The sequence below is a fragment of the Nomascus leucogenys genome, chromosome X, assembly GCF_006542625.1.
Source record: "Nomascus leucogenys isolate Asia chromosome X, Asia_NLE_v1, whole genome shotgun sequence".
In the NCBI taxonomy this organism is placed as follows: domain Eukaryota; kingdom Metazoa; phylum Chordata; class Mammalia; order Primates; family Hylobatidae; genus Nomascus; species Nomascus leucogenys.
The window spans coordinates 30,936,980-30,955,102 of record NC_044406.1 but is presented as its reverse complement, the minus strand read 5'-3'; the positions used below and the strand labels follow the sequence as shown (position 1 = coordinate 30,955,102).

Here is an 18,123-nt window from a genome sequence, read left to right as displayed (position 1 = left end):
TCTGTCACCTCCAAAAGTTTCCTTCTGCCCCTTAATTTATTTAATTTTTTTGTTTTGTGATAAGAGCTCCTAAGATCTATCCTCTTAGAACATTTTTAACAATACAATATTTTTAACTATAGGCTCAATGTTGTACAGTAGATCTGCAGAGCTAATTCATCTTGCATAACTGAAGCTTTGTATCCTTTGAGCATCATTTTGCCATTTTCCCCTCCCCCAGCCTTTGGAAACCACTATTCTACTCTCTAGTTCTAGAGCTTGACTATTTTAAATTTTAGGGAATGGGAGGAAATATTCACAAATCATATGTCTGGCAAATGATTAATATCCAAAATATATAAGGAACTTCTAAAATTCAATAGCAAAAATAAAACTAAAAAGTAACCTGATTAAAAATGAGCAAAGGACCTGAACAGTCATTTCTCTAAAGAATACGTACAAATGGCCAACAGGTATATGAAAAGGTAAATCACTAATCATCTGAAAAATGCAGTTAAAAGCTACAATGAGATACCTCTTCGTACCTGTTAGGGTAGCTATTATCAGAACAAAACAAAGCAGAAGATAGTAAGTGTTGGCAAGAATGTGGAGAAAAGAGAATTCTTGTACCCTGTTTGTTGGAATGTAAATTGGTGCAGCCATTTGGGAAAACAGTTTGGAGGTTCCTCAAAAAATTACAAATAGAATTTCCCTTTGATTCACCGGTCCCACTTCTGGATATATATCCAAAGGAAATAAAATCAGGATCTCAAGGAGGTATCTGCACCCCTGTGTTTACAGCAGCAATATTTATAATAGCCAAGACATGGAAACAATCTAAATGTATATTTTCAAATAAATAAAAAGTGGTATATGCATATAATGGAATATTATCTAGCTTTAAAAAAGAAAATTCTTCCATTTGCAACAGCATAGATGAACTTAGAGGGTAGTATGCTAAGTGAAATAAACCAGACACACGCGGTCAAATACTGGAGAATATTTTTTTGTGGATGAGAAGGCATAGTGTGTAAGACCAGAAGCTCTCAGATCAGATCGCCTGGGTTTAAGTCTATCCACATCATAAACTGCCTAAGTGATTCTAGAAAAGTTGCTTAACCTCTTTGTGCTTCAGTCTCCCAATCTTTAAAATGTGATGATATCAATACATAATTCATAAGTATACAATAATTAAATGAGTTCATCTTTTCAAGGTGTATAGAGCCTCATGTAACATAGAATCATCACTATACATATTTGTTAAATAGAAAACAAATAGAAACCTACATATATAAAATTATAAAACATGTATACTTTCTACATAAATAATATATGGTTATATATTTTAATTATTAGTGGCTTTAAATTTATAGTAAATAGTTATCAACAAATGGGATTTAGAGGTTAGGCGGATGTCTTTCTGGCAGCCTGCAGATCATTGTCTTTCTCTGGGTCAGTATACTGTTGGGGTGTAGTGATCCCCAGATCTCTTTCCTCAGATCTCTAACAGCCTGTCTTTCCGTCTTTCTGCAAATACTAGCTTCTTGTCTTCCCGAGAAAATACAAGCAATCAGAATAGAAGTTGCAGTACTCCCACTGACCTGCATATAAGCTCATAGACTCTACTTTCCCTTTGTTTACATAGATGAACTTTCTGTGCTTTTGTCTAAAGCCAGCTTTTCCACTTATGTACCTGGATCCCTTTCCGTTTTCTCTGCGCAAGGACATTGTAACAGCTAATGAACAGCCCTCTACCTCCTACATCTTCCCTACGCTACATCATTCCCATCAGTAGAGAATTACTCTGTAATATCTCCTGTCGTTTTAAAAGAATCCTCCATTGGACAACATTCTCTCTAGCAACCTCTCCATTCCCGTTTCCCTTTACAGAAGTTCCTTTCTCTCCATTTCACTCCTTCCCTTCTCTCTTGAAGCCAATTAAGAGAGCTAATCAAACTGTTATCCTCACTATTCTGTAAAAGCAAATTTTGTCAGGGTCACCAGTGAATTCATATCACTAAATCGCCAAATTCAGTTGGCTTCTGTGTCATCATTCTTTCTTAATTATCTCTTAGTTTTCCCTGAGCACTGTCAATACCCTTGGTAGTTCTATTGCCCTGACCACTAAATTTGATAATGATCCAGGGCTCAGTCTGTGGACTCCTTTTTTTTTCCCTATTACCACTCATTCTCTGGGTCAACTTATCAAGCTCTATGGTTTTAAAGGTAATCTGTAAGTTGTTCCTGCTGTCAGATTTTTTTTTTTTTTTAACAATCTGGACCCTTTCTAATGATCCTAGACCTGCAGACCCATTTGCCCACTCAACACCTCCACATCGATTAATAATAGGCATATTAAATCTAACATGTCAAAACAAAATTCCTGATGTATACCCCAGGCTACTACCCTAGTAATTTGCCTGTTGTTACAAATGGCAACTCCATCCTTCCACTTATTCAAGCCAAATCCCTCGAGATTTTCTTGTCTCCTATATTTCTCTTACAGCCAAACATCAAATCTATCACCAAATGCTGTCATTTTTGTCTTCAAAATTTCCAGGATCCAACAATATCTCACTATACTTGTGTATGCGCACACACACACACACTCACACACACACACACAAGTATGTATGTGAATGTATAGTTTTTACTACAAGTCTTGGCTGAATTCCATTAGTCCCTCTAATGTTTTTGCAGCTTTACCAACTGCCTTAAAAGATTATAACAGAGCGGAGTTTCTAAGTAGAAATTTAGCAGCAGGTTTTCTTAATTTATAAAATAGCAAAAATAGCAGCATGTTTTCTTAAGTTTATTATAGGTTCATTGACTGCACAAAATAACATTTATACCTTTTCTAGTACAATTGCAAGACATATTGTTCTAGATGTGTTAGGGTGAAACATTTATTTACATTGTAATAGGTCAGGTACTACATTTACCTAGGTAAGTAAAGAACCTAAAATGAAATATTATCTATATTAGGCTCAAAATGGTTGTAAATTATAAGGAAAATCAATGTGATGGTGATTCTACACATATTTACTATTGGGCAAAGTACCATGAACACTTCATTTTACTAAAACTGTGCATTATATATTAAAACAAAACTATGAAAATTCTGGTACTTAAAATATATAATGTTGTTTAAACCAGAGAGAAGAATACCATCTTTTGAATAGAGTTACTTTTTAAAGTAAACATGAGCACTATGTATAATAATTGTAATACTGTAGAGTGCCTTGTAACAAGGTATATGATTTTCTTTTAGATGTTTTAAGTTTTGCATTTTTCTGGTTAATGAGTAATGGAGTCCATTGTATAAAGTTTTAGTTTTCAGAAATCTGTGAGGCTTTAAATAGCAGATGTTTTCTATAACCACAGACAGACTCTTTTGCAACTTGCATTTTACACATAAAACTTTATATTGAGCCACTTTTCAGTAAAGATGTATTTGTGATGCACAGTATCCCATAGTATATATATGTCATAATTTAATCTCTCATGAAAGCACCTTTGGGTTTGTTTTCAAGATGTTTGGTCTTTAAAGCTGAATTAAATATTGTACATGTTACTCTCTACACTTTGGTTGGCGTGATTCACTCTCAAAAAATGGAGTAGTTGACTCAGATTCGTGGACATTAACATTTTTATATATTTTGGCATCGTACTGTCTAAACGGTTGTATTATGTTGGATATTTCCCTCAATAAGTATAAAAACTTTGATTTTCCCACATCCCTGCCCAAAATGGGCTCTTTATTAATTATTATTTTTCCCTGCCTTACATATGAAAATGCATTAATTCACTTCAATTTGCAATCATTTAACTATAAATGCTATTACAACGTCTTTTATATACATATATTGCCATATATTATCTTCTTTGTGAATTGCCAAAGTACATTTTATGCACTTTTCATTTTTTCTTTTTAATTTATGAGTTTCTGTGGATACATGATTATGAAGTTCTTAGAATATTTAAAATAGTAAAACATTATCAAAGAACACAAAGAATAACTATTTCTATGTATGCCAGTAAAATTACTTTTCCAACTGAAACATTATTTTAAAAAGCCTTGTTTTTCTCTATTCACAGAAAAGCATTCCTACACAAACAGCTGAATTATCATCATAGGGCAATACGTTTATTTTACTAAGTATGCCAAATCAATAGACGTGTCTTATTTTTTCACACTTACGGGAAATTCAGTGTATCTGATCCCCATGAGTTATTTTCTTATGCATATAAGCTTTTTACTTCTTTATCATTACTAAGCGTTTTGTTATTTACATACTGATCAAATAATATAATAATAATGTTTCATCACTGTGAATAATCATGTGTTGTTTGTTTGTTTTGTGGAAGGTCTGTGCCAGAAAGGAGGCCTTGAAGGGAGGTTTGGAGAAAACTGTAAGCCTCCAGAAAGATCTATCAGAGATGCACGAATGGATTGCACAAGCTGAAGAAGAGTATCTTGAGAGAGATTTTGAATATAAAACTCCAGATGAATTACAGAAAGCAGTTGAAGAGATGAAGGTAAAAAAAAGAAAAACTAAGCAAATAAACGGAAAATAAATGGAAAAAGAAAGAAATGCACCATTGCTTGAAATTGTATACAGTCTGCTCTTTCCTGGTTCTAAGAGCAGAGGTTGATTTTTAATTATTAATTTTAATTAATTTAGCTTCAAGTTTAATATACATTTTAACAGCCTTAAACTGTTTAATTTTAATGCATTGTCAATTATGAAAATTAAAAATCATAATTTGAAACAATTTTCCCTTGAAATCATACAGTAATAAGAGAGCAGAATCAACTCATCGTATTAACTGTCTGTAGCTGATGTAAATGCACGTTGAAACTGTGCAAAAGTATTCTTGAAAAGACAAATTTATAATGTAGTCAACAAAGGGTTAAATTGGTAGTTTAAAGGCGTTTCTTAGAATTTGAAAGCACTAAATATTTGAACCCGTAGCCTTTAATATGGATAGAAAGGATTGAGTTTACATTTACTTTTCTTGAAACAATAGGACAAAATATAACATTGACTTATGACCAAGGAAACTGGTATGTAGTATGGATTTGGAGGTGAAGCCTGGAGTTGAACCTACATAGTGGCATTTTGTATGGCCTTGGGCAACAATATAATATAATAGTCAATATAATCCTTTGTTTTATCATGTTTATATCATCATACTTCCTCATTTGAATGTATGAACTGTTGATTGTAACTAACACGTAAGTAAATTGCTTAACTCAGAGTTGGTGCTCAGTTAGTAGCTATAATCATAACTATTATTTTTATGTGCTAGCAAGAACATAGAGAATAACGTGAAATATTAATACTGTAGATCTTTGTTTGGTTCAAGGATTGTGACAAGGAAAAATAATTGTGGAGCCAGATAATTGAGTTTAAAACTTAGTTCGGCCCCGTGCCAACTGTATAAATTGGGGTGAGTTACATAAGCTTAATGAGCCAAATTCCTTCATTTGTGAACTGGGTATCAGAATGTCTGCTTTCAGATTCATTAGAGGGATGAAATATGAAATTTCTAACATAATGCCTAGCACAGTATAAATGACCATGACTCGTTATTTATTATTTTAATCGTGAAAAGGGCCACATGGTAAAAAATTGTGTACTCTATTATATAATTTAAATGGTAATTCAGAAATATTTATTATAGTTAATAGCAGAAAGTAACTCACATGAAAACTCATATGTTTAAATATCGAATCTGTCATACGGCTTTAGGCAAATGTTGAAAGTAAATATCTAATATACTCCATAAATATGTATAAATGTTATGTATATGTAAAACTATAATGAAGAAAAAATTTGTATAAACAGTAATCATTTCTAGAGTATTAAAAAATACAAAATTATTTGAATCTAGCAATAGCATATTTATCAACTAAACTTATTGCATACTTACTATGTGCCAAACACCCTCTAGATACTGAATATCGAGGGTGGTGAGCAAGACCACTGTCTTGGAATTTACATTCTAGTGTTCTAGCGTGTGGTGAGGAGCAGGCAATAAATGGAAAAGTAAATGAAATCATGATAATTTGCCTAAAAGTAAACCTGGATTTTGAAATCAAGAATGAATAATGTTCAGGCAGGATTTGAGGGTGGCAGGATGCTATTTTAGAAAATCTTGACTTGTAGAGCATTTATGAAGAATTGTATGTAATATGAGAGAACTGAATCATAAGGAAAAGACAACCACTTAAGAAAATCTTAATGGAAACAGATTCTATTCAGAGAGCGGAGGGTCTGCAAAGACCCTGAAGCTAATTGGGAAGAGAAAGAAGTCTGTCTGCCTGAAGGAAGGAAAATGGGATAAAATTACCTCAGATGAGTCTTAGGAGGTGGGCAAATATCTGTTAACAAAGGGGTTTTGTTAGAGTATCACAGTTTTTATTCTAAATGGAATAAAAAAACCATTGGAGTATTTCAAAAGAGAGACCAAAATAATTTAAAATTTGACTTTGGGGAGGTCACTATGAGGAAAACTTTATCAGTATGTGAGAGCTAGAAGGTACTTTGAAACTACTGTAATCCCCACTTCTCTCTCTGCTTATCAGAAAACTGAAATTCCCAGATAGGTCAAATAATTTAGCCATAGTCACAGACTTTATTTTTGGTAGAGCCCACAGGATTGAAGGTATTTTATTCTATTTCATCTCTTCCTTTTCTTTCCTTTTCCTTTTTCCTTTCTTTTCTTTTTCCTTTTTCTTTTCCTTTTCCCTTTTCTTTTTCCTTTTCCCTTTCTTTTTTCCTTTTTCTTTTCCTTTCCTTTCCTTTCCCATGAATTGTGTGTCACTCATATGGCCTTTCCTTTTGTATCTCAATTCCTTTCTCACTACGTCTATTTATATATGGCCACTACCTCAGATCCCTAAGTAGATACTATAGAGTCATTTGTGTTCAGCTCCTCTGATTATCCCTGAGTTCCTTTGGTTCAGTCCCTCTTCTGGCCCTCTTCCCTGTCCCTATGAGCGATTTGCCTATATCATCAACAAGCCAGTCAGATCTCTCTTATTTTCCTGTGCTCTAGAGTAAACTGTCTCAAATTTTTAAAATTTGAAAACCATCCTTGAAATGAGTGTTCCAACAAATTTGTCTACATTCATTGACGTGTTTTGATAATTGGTCTAGCTGCAAAATTGGTTTAGTATGGGGGTGATAGTAAAAATAGGTAGACTCTGGAAGCCTCTGGCAACAACCACTGAAAGAGTTGACAGGAAGATTTCATTTCTTGAGTTTTCAGCCTGCTGCTCAAGACAGTCTCTTTAAGTCAACTTCACTACCTGGAGGGTTAGCAATAGTACCTTGTCCAGACTTCTACCTGTGCTCATTTGATAGCTAATTTTTCTTTATTGTCAGAAGATACTAACAGACCTACTTTGATATCTCTCCCTGATACTCAAAGAAGAAATAGAGACCCTCTTCTGTTTATGTTCTTTTCTGTATTTTACTTGAAAATGAAAGTGCTGTTTTGATAACTTAGTTTTCCCCTGAAAAGTTTTTTTTGACATAAAAGAACCCAGGGCAGTGCTTGATAAACAACCTCTGACTTTAAAACTTTTATGGAGATCAGCAATCGCTATATTGTAAAACTTTATACTAAAACCCTTTGAAAAACACTCTGGAAATTTATTAACTGTTTTTATTTTTTTTAATTTTTACTCTATTATAACTCTAGTACTAGTGCTTACCAGAACTTACACATAAAGTGAGAATAGTAAATACACAAATAAATTTGTATAATCACTACAGCAGTGATTCCTGCACCTGAATGGACATCAGAATCACCTGGAAGACTTGTTTAATACACAGAATGCTGGGCCCTGACCCTAGAATTTCTGATTCAGTGAGTCTTGGGTGAGGCCTGAAGTTTTTAATTTTTAACAAGTTTCAGTTCATACCAAGGAACAAGTTGCAGAGTGATTCCAAGGACACTCGCTTTAAGAAGCACTGGTGTGAAATCCTAGCAATGAAAGATGGCAGAGCATATCATTGTTAGATTCGTGGAAAGAAACAAGAGCCACCGTTTTTATGAGGATTTGTGTCGAAACTTTACCAGTCATTTAGCTTTCTACCTTTTCTCCTAGTAGAGAAATTCGTCATCATCTTCTTTCTTCATATCTACCTGGGTTAACAAATTTTGCTGTTTCTTCTCCGAACCTTTCCCAAGATCTGAGCCTCTTATTAAACAAGAATATACAAAGCCTAAAAACCATGGAAAGAAGTGTTCTTCATTCTACATTTTTATATAGTTGCTTGGGTTATTTATAATGAGTATAAATTGTAACTTTATTCATTAGACTGACTACAACATTCTCCTTCTTCAGCTCATGGAACATTTGAGAACAACTGAACAGAAACTATGAGAAAGAGAGGATGTAACTCTGAGGATGATTTCCTTAAACTCTCTGAACCTCAGTTTTCTGATGTCCAATATAGAGATAACAAAACACATCTGAGAGGGTTTGGGTAAAGGTCTAATGAGGTAGCATTTATGACATGGCTGGCACAGAACACAGTAGCACATATTAAATGATGAATGGTAATCAAACTTGTTGATTATACTATAATTACTAAAGTCAAAATGCAATTTGTGTAAAACAAACTCTATGCTCAGTGATGCCAAAAAGCTGATTTATTTAGAGTATTGAACTAAAGATTTCAATCAATTAAAATCGGTGAAGGTAAACATTCTATAGGCAAAACAATTTGCATTTTCTGACATAATGCATACTTTTAAGGAATTGTGGGACTAAATCCAAAGGAGTAGGGTGATTATGTTGACACATACAAAGGCATTTTATTGCTGACCTTATCCATATCCTGCCAATAAATCCTTACCTTGACCTCTGCATTGTATGCAGGCCCAACTTCTGCACTATAGAACCTGCGTTCGTTTACTCGAGGGCTTTCTGTGGCTGCTGAATCCCACTTTTGCACTTGTGTGGTAGGCTGCAAGTACTGGGAAATTAACATTTCCCCAACAGCCTTTAATAATTAGGGAAGATGATACAGAAATAATACCCCAATTTCTTCACCCCTGAATGGAATAGCCCACAGGCATATATTTCTCAGGGCTTTCTAACAGGATTAAACTCCAGTCATTAACAGTGTTTGCTGGGATTAATAAGTATGACCATATGGATCTCTCTTCCCTTTCTTGTCTCAATTCCCCTTTCGGCTACCAGAATTTCTTTCACATGGCACATGTATATAAACTACTTATATTTGAAAGCTAATGTCAGGTTTGACCCCTGGAGGAACACAGATTAAAGATACCGTGTGTATGTGTGTGTGTTTCTAAAATACATGTACTCATTTGAAGTTAAGGAGTGTAAATGTCTCCCAGCCGAAGACCACCACCAACACTCTTGTAGCTGAACAAGTTGGGTTCATTACTTTTTGCAATGAGGGAGAATACACAACATTGAAGACCAGGGGGTACGTGTAGATGAAAAAAATAAAAAATCATTGTAGGATTTGTGCTTGTGTTAGGGGATTTGAGGGAGGGTTTAAAAGCTTTACTTTGGATTGCTTGTCATTAGTGTATGGGGATAGCTCTATGGGTATCGTATCTTGTCCAGAAGGAGAGAAGACCAGAATGAGGCTAAAGTTGCAATTGATAAAGAAATAGCATTCATTCATATTAACCAGAATAGGGGAGTGTTGGGCGTTTTGTGGTTTGGGTAATGTTGATGTTTTTGTCTGGATTCAGACATGATTATGGAATGATCTTGTCGTGGTCTCGATCCATTATGGAAACAAAGTGGCCTTTTCCAATGTTGAAATTCTGCGAAACAGTTTATTTTCCACTTGAGAAGACCAAGGCATAGCTGGGTGTCTGGCCAGTTTCTGATATCAGGGGCTCCTTTTTGGTTTCTCTTTCTCTCATGTGTTTTCAATTCTTGAACAAAACTTTCATTTATCAAAATATATTCCTAAATATAGCATCAAGGGGACCTTTCTACGTTAAGTATCCTTTGACTTAAATAATGATATTTGTGATGGTTTCAATATTATTCATCTGAGTAATTTATAAGTGATTTCGATTCTAGACTGCCAAATATTTTTTAACCTAGTTAATATTGAAATATTTGTTTCTTGCCTTTTCCAAACAATTGTATTTGTATCGATGTGTATATATTTCACCACAAATGCATACCCCCATGCAGACTACTTTTCAATCTATTCTTGTTAAAGATCTGTTGTATTCTAATAATAAATTATTTCTTTAAATTTCCAATTTCAACTAAACTTAAATTTATGGAAGAGACTGGAGTTCATATTAGATTTATTTTTGTAAATCTGATTCTAAGTTGGATGTTGTGAGGAAGAAATTATATGATTCATAGAAATGCATTTTGGACGTAAAGTTATTTTCATGCTATTAAGAAAGCATTCTTTATTTTTCAGAGAGCTAAAGAAGAGGCCCAACAAAAAGAAGCGAAAGTGAAACTCCTTACTGAGTCTGTAAATAGTGTCATAGCTCAAGCTCCACCTGTAGCACAAGAGGCCTTAAAAAAGGAACTTGAAACTCTAACCACCAACTACCAGTGGCTCTGCACTAGGCTGAATGGGAAATGCAAGACTTTGGAAGTCAGTTGCTTTTCTTGGTCTTTGTCAATGATATGTCAATACATGGTCATATGTGAGGCATAGTGGTTAAGAACATGGATTCCAATGTAAAACAACTTTGGCTTGAATTCCTCATTCAGGCACTTATAAGTTGTATGACTTTGGGCCATTTGCTTAACTTGTATAAACCGGTTTTCAATCTGTAAAATAGACATAATACATAATTTATAAGTTGTTGAGAAAATTAAATGAGCTATTCTCTTTAAAGTACTTAGCCTAGTACTCAATATATGTGAGTGGCTATGCTTCTAATTCTTATTACTATTATTAGCTCACAAAATCCTATAAATATATTTTCTCCAGATTTATAGACAATTATCTTTATTTTTTCCTATTTTTGTATGTACATAAACTTATTTAAGTATCTTAGGGGAAAAGCATTCTGTAGAGAAGTATATTTTTACTATAATTGTCTTTAGTAATTGCTGTGCCCCATAGAGTTCTTTGTTAGACATGTTACCTAACCAGCTCTATATTTTTTTTGATGTTTTGCATTATGTTTATTTATTATTACAACTTCTGCTTTAACTTTTATGGATGTGCCTTACTGTCTAGATTATGCTTATCTGAATTTAGATAAAGAAAGCAGGTGCCTCAAATGATTGCCACGTAATTGTATCAAAAATAAGCTATGACCTTTCTTATGAAAATACTGCGCCAAGGGGCACAAAACTTTATCCACTACAAATGCTGATGCTGCCAGACATTGCACATGAGTTGGACTTTAAGCCCCCTTCCCTCACACAGACTGAGTTATTTTTGTGAATATGGTTAATAAGGTGTTAGGTACCTCTTTACTTTTGAAAAACATTATTTAGTTTGCTTCATATGTTGAGGGTTTGATATTTAAAGACGTACAATTCAGATCAATAATAAAGTCCACCTTTAAAAATATTTTAAAATGTATTTGTAGCTAAAGTACCCCATATATTCCCAATACAGTATTATCATTTTCTAATTGTAAAATGTGATCTGAGTTTCTCCATTACCAGTTCTAAGCTCTTCTTTACTCATCCTTATTCTTTTCTTTTAAATGCAATTCACTCCTCAGACTCTTGAAAAGTGCCTTCTATATGTCAGGAAATATCATAGTTTCTGAGGATATGATGACGTATCTTATGTATCAGTGTTATGTGAGTGCTATATAAAATATAACAAAGAATGGGAGGGGAAGGGATGTGATGGCACTGTACATGTCTCAAGAAAGCCACAATTAATTCACTAACATGTTACAATAAGGAGGGACTTTTTGTACCTAGGAAATGCTTTCTGACAATGTTTAAATAAAACACCTACTATTACTTTCTTATGTTCTTAATGTCCTTAAATAAGCATCATTGTTCCCTGTTATTCATGTTGTTCATTTAAATGATACTCTGTGATTCATTAGAAATTTATATTGGAGTACATTTTCCAAAGAGATTTTTTTAAGTTTTCATATTAATAATGAACTTTTCAAGAACAATTATTGGATTATTTTTCCATTTCCTTCTCACATTAGATGAGGAACATAACATAACATAACATAACATTTCTAACATTCCCTATTTGTATTTAAGTTATCAAATTATTTAGTTCCATTTTAGTCCTTTTTTACTGGTTTGGAATATGTGCTTTATTTTATCTTATAAATATTTCTCTATACCTCTGTAACAATAATATGGTGGAAACATTAGCATAGTTTAACTCTGAACCTACCTCTTCCATTTTCTGCATTATTGTTGCCTCGTATTTCATTTTCACCTTATTTCCCCCAAATTAGTCCATATAATTGCTGTTGCTGCTGCTGTTGTTTTAACTATTTCATATAATATTTATTTAGATTTACCGATGCTATTTTCCCAATTTTTGTGACCAGTTTTGCCTTTGGTTCTTCCCTTTGCTTCTGTGTTCAGTTTCTTTCTTGCTCTTTCCTTGAGTGTGAGTAGCAAATGTGTTCAGATTTTACATATTGAAAATGCCTTTATTTTGCCCGCAGTATTGGATAATGATGCAGTTGAGCAGGTAATTATGTAAGGACAGGTTTTTTTTTTTCTACAACACTGAAAATATTATTTGTCTTCTGAAATTTTTTGCCTTTAAGAAATCTTCTGTCAAGTTATTGTTTCTTTATCATTTTCTCTGGTACCCTTAAATTTCTTCTTTGTCCTATCTGCTCTGCAGTTTCACCCTATTTTGTCTTCTACAGTTTCACTCAACTTTGTCTATGTGTAAATTTGCTTTCATTTATACTTTGTCATCTGGTGTGTTAATTAGAGCAGATACATTATTTCTTTAGTGGTTCTGCATTATCTTTGTGAAGATTTTCTTTTTCCCAATCTCCTCATTCCTTCCTAAGGGAAAACTTTCTTAGAGCTATTAAGACTATCTCCTTCCTATATTCCAGTTACTGGTTTCCCTTGAATATTTTCTATATTCTTATCTCTGTCTGCTCAATTTTGGATAGTTTTCTAAAATCTGTCTTCCAATTCTCAAATTCTCTCTTTAGCTGCCTGTGGCATAATTTATCCTTCAATAGAGAAATATTCTCATCTTTATCTGTATATATATTTATCTCTCTACATTTATGTATGTGTGTTCATATTTTTTCATAAAACGTATTTTGCATTTCTCAATATTTCATTGAGGTGTTTCACAAATCTGTTCTTTGTTATGGTTTTCTTTTTTTGTGATTAATTCTATGTATTCCTTCAAACAACTTAAACAGATACCATCTGTTTGACTGAAATGTTTCATCTTAATGAGTAATAAACATGAAACAGTCTTATTTTTCCAATAACTACACCCAACTCTGTCAAATTTCACCTTCTGCCTGGTAGTTGGCTTCTTAAGCAATATTTCTCTGGGATCTCATTACTTTTTATTCACTTTTAGTTATTAAAATTTACTCTAAATTTAAATATCATAACTTATTCAAATATTTCACAAGTTTAGATTAATCTGTTGCTTCAGCAATTTATACAGAGGCAAGAATGAGAATAAATGGTCTCGCAGTCTCCTCTTCCATCCCAGTTTCTGGATACAGATCTACTGTTGATATAAGGGAGGATTAAGAAGTAAAAATACCCTCTTCATGTGAATGTCCTTTTTTTGGCTGCTCACAGTTGCTGTTCCCTTTTGTTAAAACCCACACACACCTGTAATGCCTAGTCTGTTGTCCCTTTTCTATATATTATCACCACTGACCTGGCTCGTTCTCTATAGACTTGATTTGCCCTGTTGAGGATCCAGATTGGCCTTATTCATATGAGCTTTGAACTCCCCAAAAACGATCTCCTAGGCTTTTATGGTACCTCGTAGTGTTTAACAAGAATTTCAAGCTGATGCTTGTCGACAGCTTTACACAAAATGCTCTTGAATATTATATCATTTAACCAATGCTTTAGTGATGCCCTGGAGTCTAATTTACCTACCATATCTCAACTCAGCCTATGGGCACTGGAAGTACCCATACTCCTATACCTTTCAGGAATGAGAAATTTGAAAGAGTTGTTTTTGATTCCTTCTTGGCCATGCCAACAGCTCAACAGGAAATGAATACCAATCACCCCTTCCTGAATATATCCACCCAGTAGATGAGTGGTTTTGTTTTAGATCCTGTAAATAAAATGATCCAGATGAGTTTACCCTACCTATCCCCATAAAAAGGTGAGAAAGAAGAATTGCCTAACTATTCAAACTCTCTTCACCTCACTCCCCTTAAATCTCCTCCCCATCAGCCCTCTCTGTTTAAACCAGGGCTTGTGAAAACAAGAAAGAGATGGTCTCCCAAAATGAAATGTAGGCAACTAAGCCCTTTGATTTCTTAGGTGTGAATTCCAGTTGCCAATCTCAAGCAAATAAACTCTATGGGAAAAATACACCATGAGGCTATGCATATTTATTGTACAATTCTCTAAAATTGTTCTATTATCTTTATGTCATAAGGTATGGATTCTACCATGTGTTACAACTAATGACTCCCTCTAATGGAAGTGAATTTCCCCATTTGGCTTGTAAGGTTTTTTTGTTGTTGTTGTTTATTTGAGAGCTCATCTATAATAGGAATTGCCTTTACTGGAACTTTTTTCTTTCTTTCTTTTTTTTGCTCTGGGCTATTGAGTTTTTGTATTGTTGCCACCAGGATTGTAGAGATTTTATGCTCTGCCCTCATGTGTGATACAAGCTTAAGTTTCTATTTGTTATGGGTGGATCTTCATTTTTCAGCCAAAAATCCCCCAACAATGGCTTCCTTGCTATATCATGATACTCCAATGGATAGGGATGTTCTACTTCTTCCTTACAGGATGGGTGTCATACTGCTTCATTCTTTCCCATCTCCCTGGCTTGCCTCATTTCCCATCTCAAGTTAGTGTTAAATGCCCTAGCTTTGATGTCGTATACCCTGTTCTGATATGCCAGTATTTTTATAAGCTTGATTTTCCACTTTCTACTTTCATTTCCCTCTTTTTCTTTCGGACACCTGAGGTTCTATATACATGTTTTACAGATCAGCTATGAATTAAAAATGTTTCCTTTGTATTTTAACATGCATTTTGATATAACTGAAGGAGGACATGTTGGGAGTTACCTCATCAGCTCCATCTACTCTTTTGAACAGAAGTTTACTTGTTTATTTGTTCTTTCCTTCAAAGCCACTTTGGATTCTGTGATTTCAAAGTAATTTTAAGTTCCAAACTGTTAAGCTTAGCAGTTATTCTAAGTGGCTTTTAGCTCCAATTCGGGCTTCAAGACTATATTTTATTTTGCAAAGGTGACCTGTAAAGCTGGTACATTCAGCCTCTCCAGCTGTGTCCTTCAGATGCATTGAGGACAGAAGAGGCCATCCATTCTGACAGTTAAATCAGCAAGGTAGTTCATTACCTCAATCTGCACCAAAGTTAATAAGACACATTACCAATCACGTCTCTTTGTCTTCAAAGCTCTAAGGTACCCTCGGGTATTTAAGAAGATATTTATATTTTCCCACTGGGATCTTTGCCCAGAATGAAGACAGCCTGTAGTCCAGCAGGGGCTGCAAATGACCCAGATTTAAGATTTCTATCACCTTTTAAAGCAAAATACTTAATTTCACTTTTTGCAATAAAGTGTACATAAGATACCAAGCAAGTGTGAAAGGTTGGTATGTTTGCCAAGCAGGTGAGACTGATACTTTTCATCACATAGAGATCGAATACTCTGTGTCATTTTGAGGGCTATGAACAAAGAGAACTTTGGGAAATTTGATGAATTTTTTAGATCCTTCTAAAATAAGTCTTCCTTTTAAGCCTTTAATTTTGGTGGTAGTGAGGCGGGGGAAGGTGGTAGTAAGTGGTGATGATTGCTCCATTGTACTTACTGTACTTATAGGTTCATTTAATAGTTACAAAGCTAACAGAAAATGACCGTTTTTATATTCTTATCCTCTCTTGCATCTTTCTATCTTTTCCCCAATAGACATACTGAAATGGTCATTCCAGTACACACACCCACCAACAATAAATACAAATTTTTGTTGATGTATATCTTCTCTCACGCGTGGAATTGTCAAACTTCTCATTTGTGTCAATCAACATGGTATCTGTAATCCTGGCCTACATGTCCTTGATTACTAATGAGATTGAACATATCTTCATGTTTAATGTATATACATATTTCTCTTTAAGATTTTGGTTCAGGTCTTCTTTTCATTATCGATTGAGTTATTCATCTTTTATTTGACTTGCTGGCATTTTTCATATTCTTATGTGTTAGAAACGTTGCAATTGTTTTCTTCAGTTTTGAGTCTGTTTTTCAATTACTTCACGGTGTCCTTTGATGAATAGAAGGTCCTAATTTTAATGTAGTCAAATGTATTCATCTCTTTTTTCTTATGGTCGGTTTTTTACAAGATGTCTTACTTAAGATATTCGTCTCTATGCCAAAATCAGAAATATTTTCTTCTATATTTTCTTGTAGAAATTTTAAAGTTCTGCTTTTTTATGAGTACTTCTGTATATAAATCATTTTCATAATACAAATCAATGGCCATTTATAATGATCAAACCTTTGAATTAGTGGTAATATTTGTGATAATATACCTCAAGGAAATAATAAGCATGTGGAAAAATAGTCCATATTCACAATGATGTTTACAATAAATTTATAATAGCAAACAAAACCAAAAGTAGTCTATCTAAAGAATGTATATTGCTAAACTAAGATAGAGCCACTTTAATGAAGTCTTAGATTTTCATTAAAAATATATCTTCTTAGTAATAAAGAAAATGGTATGATGTAATGTTTAGTGAAAAGAGAGCTATAGTTAAACTCATTTAAATTTTAACTATCAAATTATATATGATAAATTTCAGAGGAGGTCACAGAATACTGGTAACAGTGATGTGTGAGGGAGTTAGGTTTACATATGCATTTTTACATATGCTTTTATTTTTCTGTTTCCCAGACTGCGATGTTGGTGCTTATTTTTATTTTAAAAAGTAAATTACTGTCTTTTGAATTTATTCATTATTCATGTAATAAAATGTTTTCTTAATGACTTTTAATTATAGAGGTATTAGATGATCAAAATGACTAGCTGCATTTTTAATTATCTGCAACAAAGTAAAGGTGAAAAATACAAAGTGTTATATTTTCAGAAGTTTTAATAATGAAATGGCAACGTTTCACATTTACTTTTCTACCATAATATTTAATCTGTGATATATATTTCTTTCTTAGGAAGTTTGGGCATGTTGGCATGAGTTGTTGTCATACTTGGAGAAAGCAAACAAGTGGCTAAATGAAGTAGAATTTAAACTTAAAACCACTGAAAACATTCCTGGTGGAGCTGAAGAAATCTCTGAGGTGCTAGATGTAAGTTGTAAATTAAACCAAATGATGATAAGTTATATGCAGTATTAAAAGAGGTCAAGTGCCAAATAGAAGACAAATCCAAACAAAACAACCCAAGAGAGTATAATGACTATGTTATCACTTAGCACTGCTACTTTGGATAAAGCCTTTGTTCCCCCTAATAACCTTCTAGGTCACGAGATTTTGCAAAGGGTTTAAATAACTTCTTACAGAGGAAATTTGCCTTTGTTATATCACTAATTTCTACATAGATACTTTACCTAATTAAATCTACCATAAACCTGCAAAGATAGTGTGAATAAACAATTTCACTGCCATAGGGCTAATCAGGATGATAATATGAAACATTATTTCCAGTTTAAAAGCTGCACGTATTGAATTGGAACATATTTAATACTTATTTAAAATCACAAATTTATACCTTACAGAATGTTTTGAGTTATTAAATGGATATGCTTTAATATTGGAAATATATCTTTAAAATATTCATAAACTATAAGTACATTTTTAAGTTTTACTTTGGAGACTTTCAATAATTAAAGTTTAAATGAGTTTGAATTTATAAACTTGACTTACTTTAACTTCTGACATTTAATCATTCAAGCTCTATGCATTTTAGTGTACTTTTGACTTATCTATA

General features: G+C 33.5%; 1 protein-coding gene across 1 annotated transcript in view; it reads left to right on the top strand.

Moving 5' to 3' along the window:
- Positions 1-18,123, top strand: part of DMD (dystrophin) — a 1,770,560-nt gene that overhangs the window by 395,517 nt on the left and 1,356,920 nt on the right. Inside the window, exons 24-26 of the mRNA XM_030807549.1 lie at positions 4,348-4,518; positions 10,428-10,610; positions 17,349-17,483. Of these exons, the coding sequence (XP_030663409.1) occupies positions 4,348-4,518; positions 10,428-10,610; positions 17,349-17,483 (489 nt within the window). The remainder of the gene's footprint in view (positions 1-4,347; positions 4,519-10,427; positions 10,611-17,348; positions 17,484-18,123) is intronic.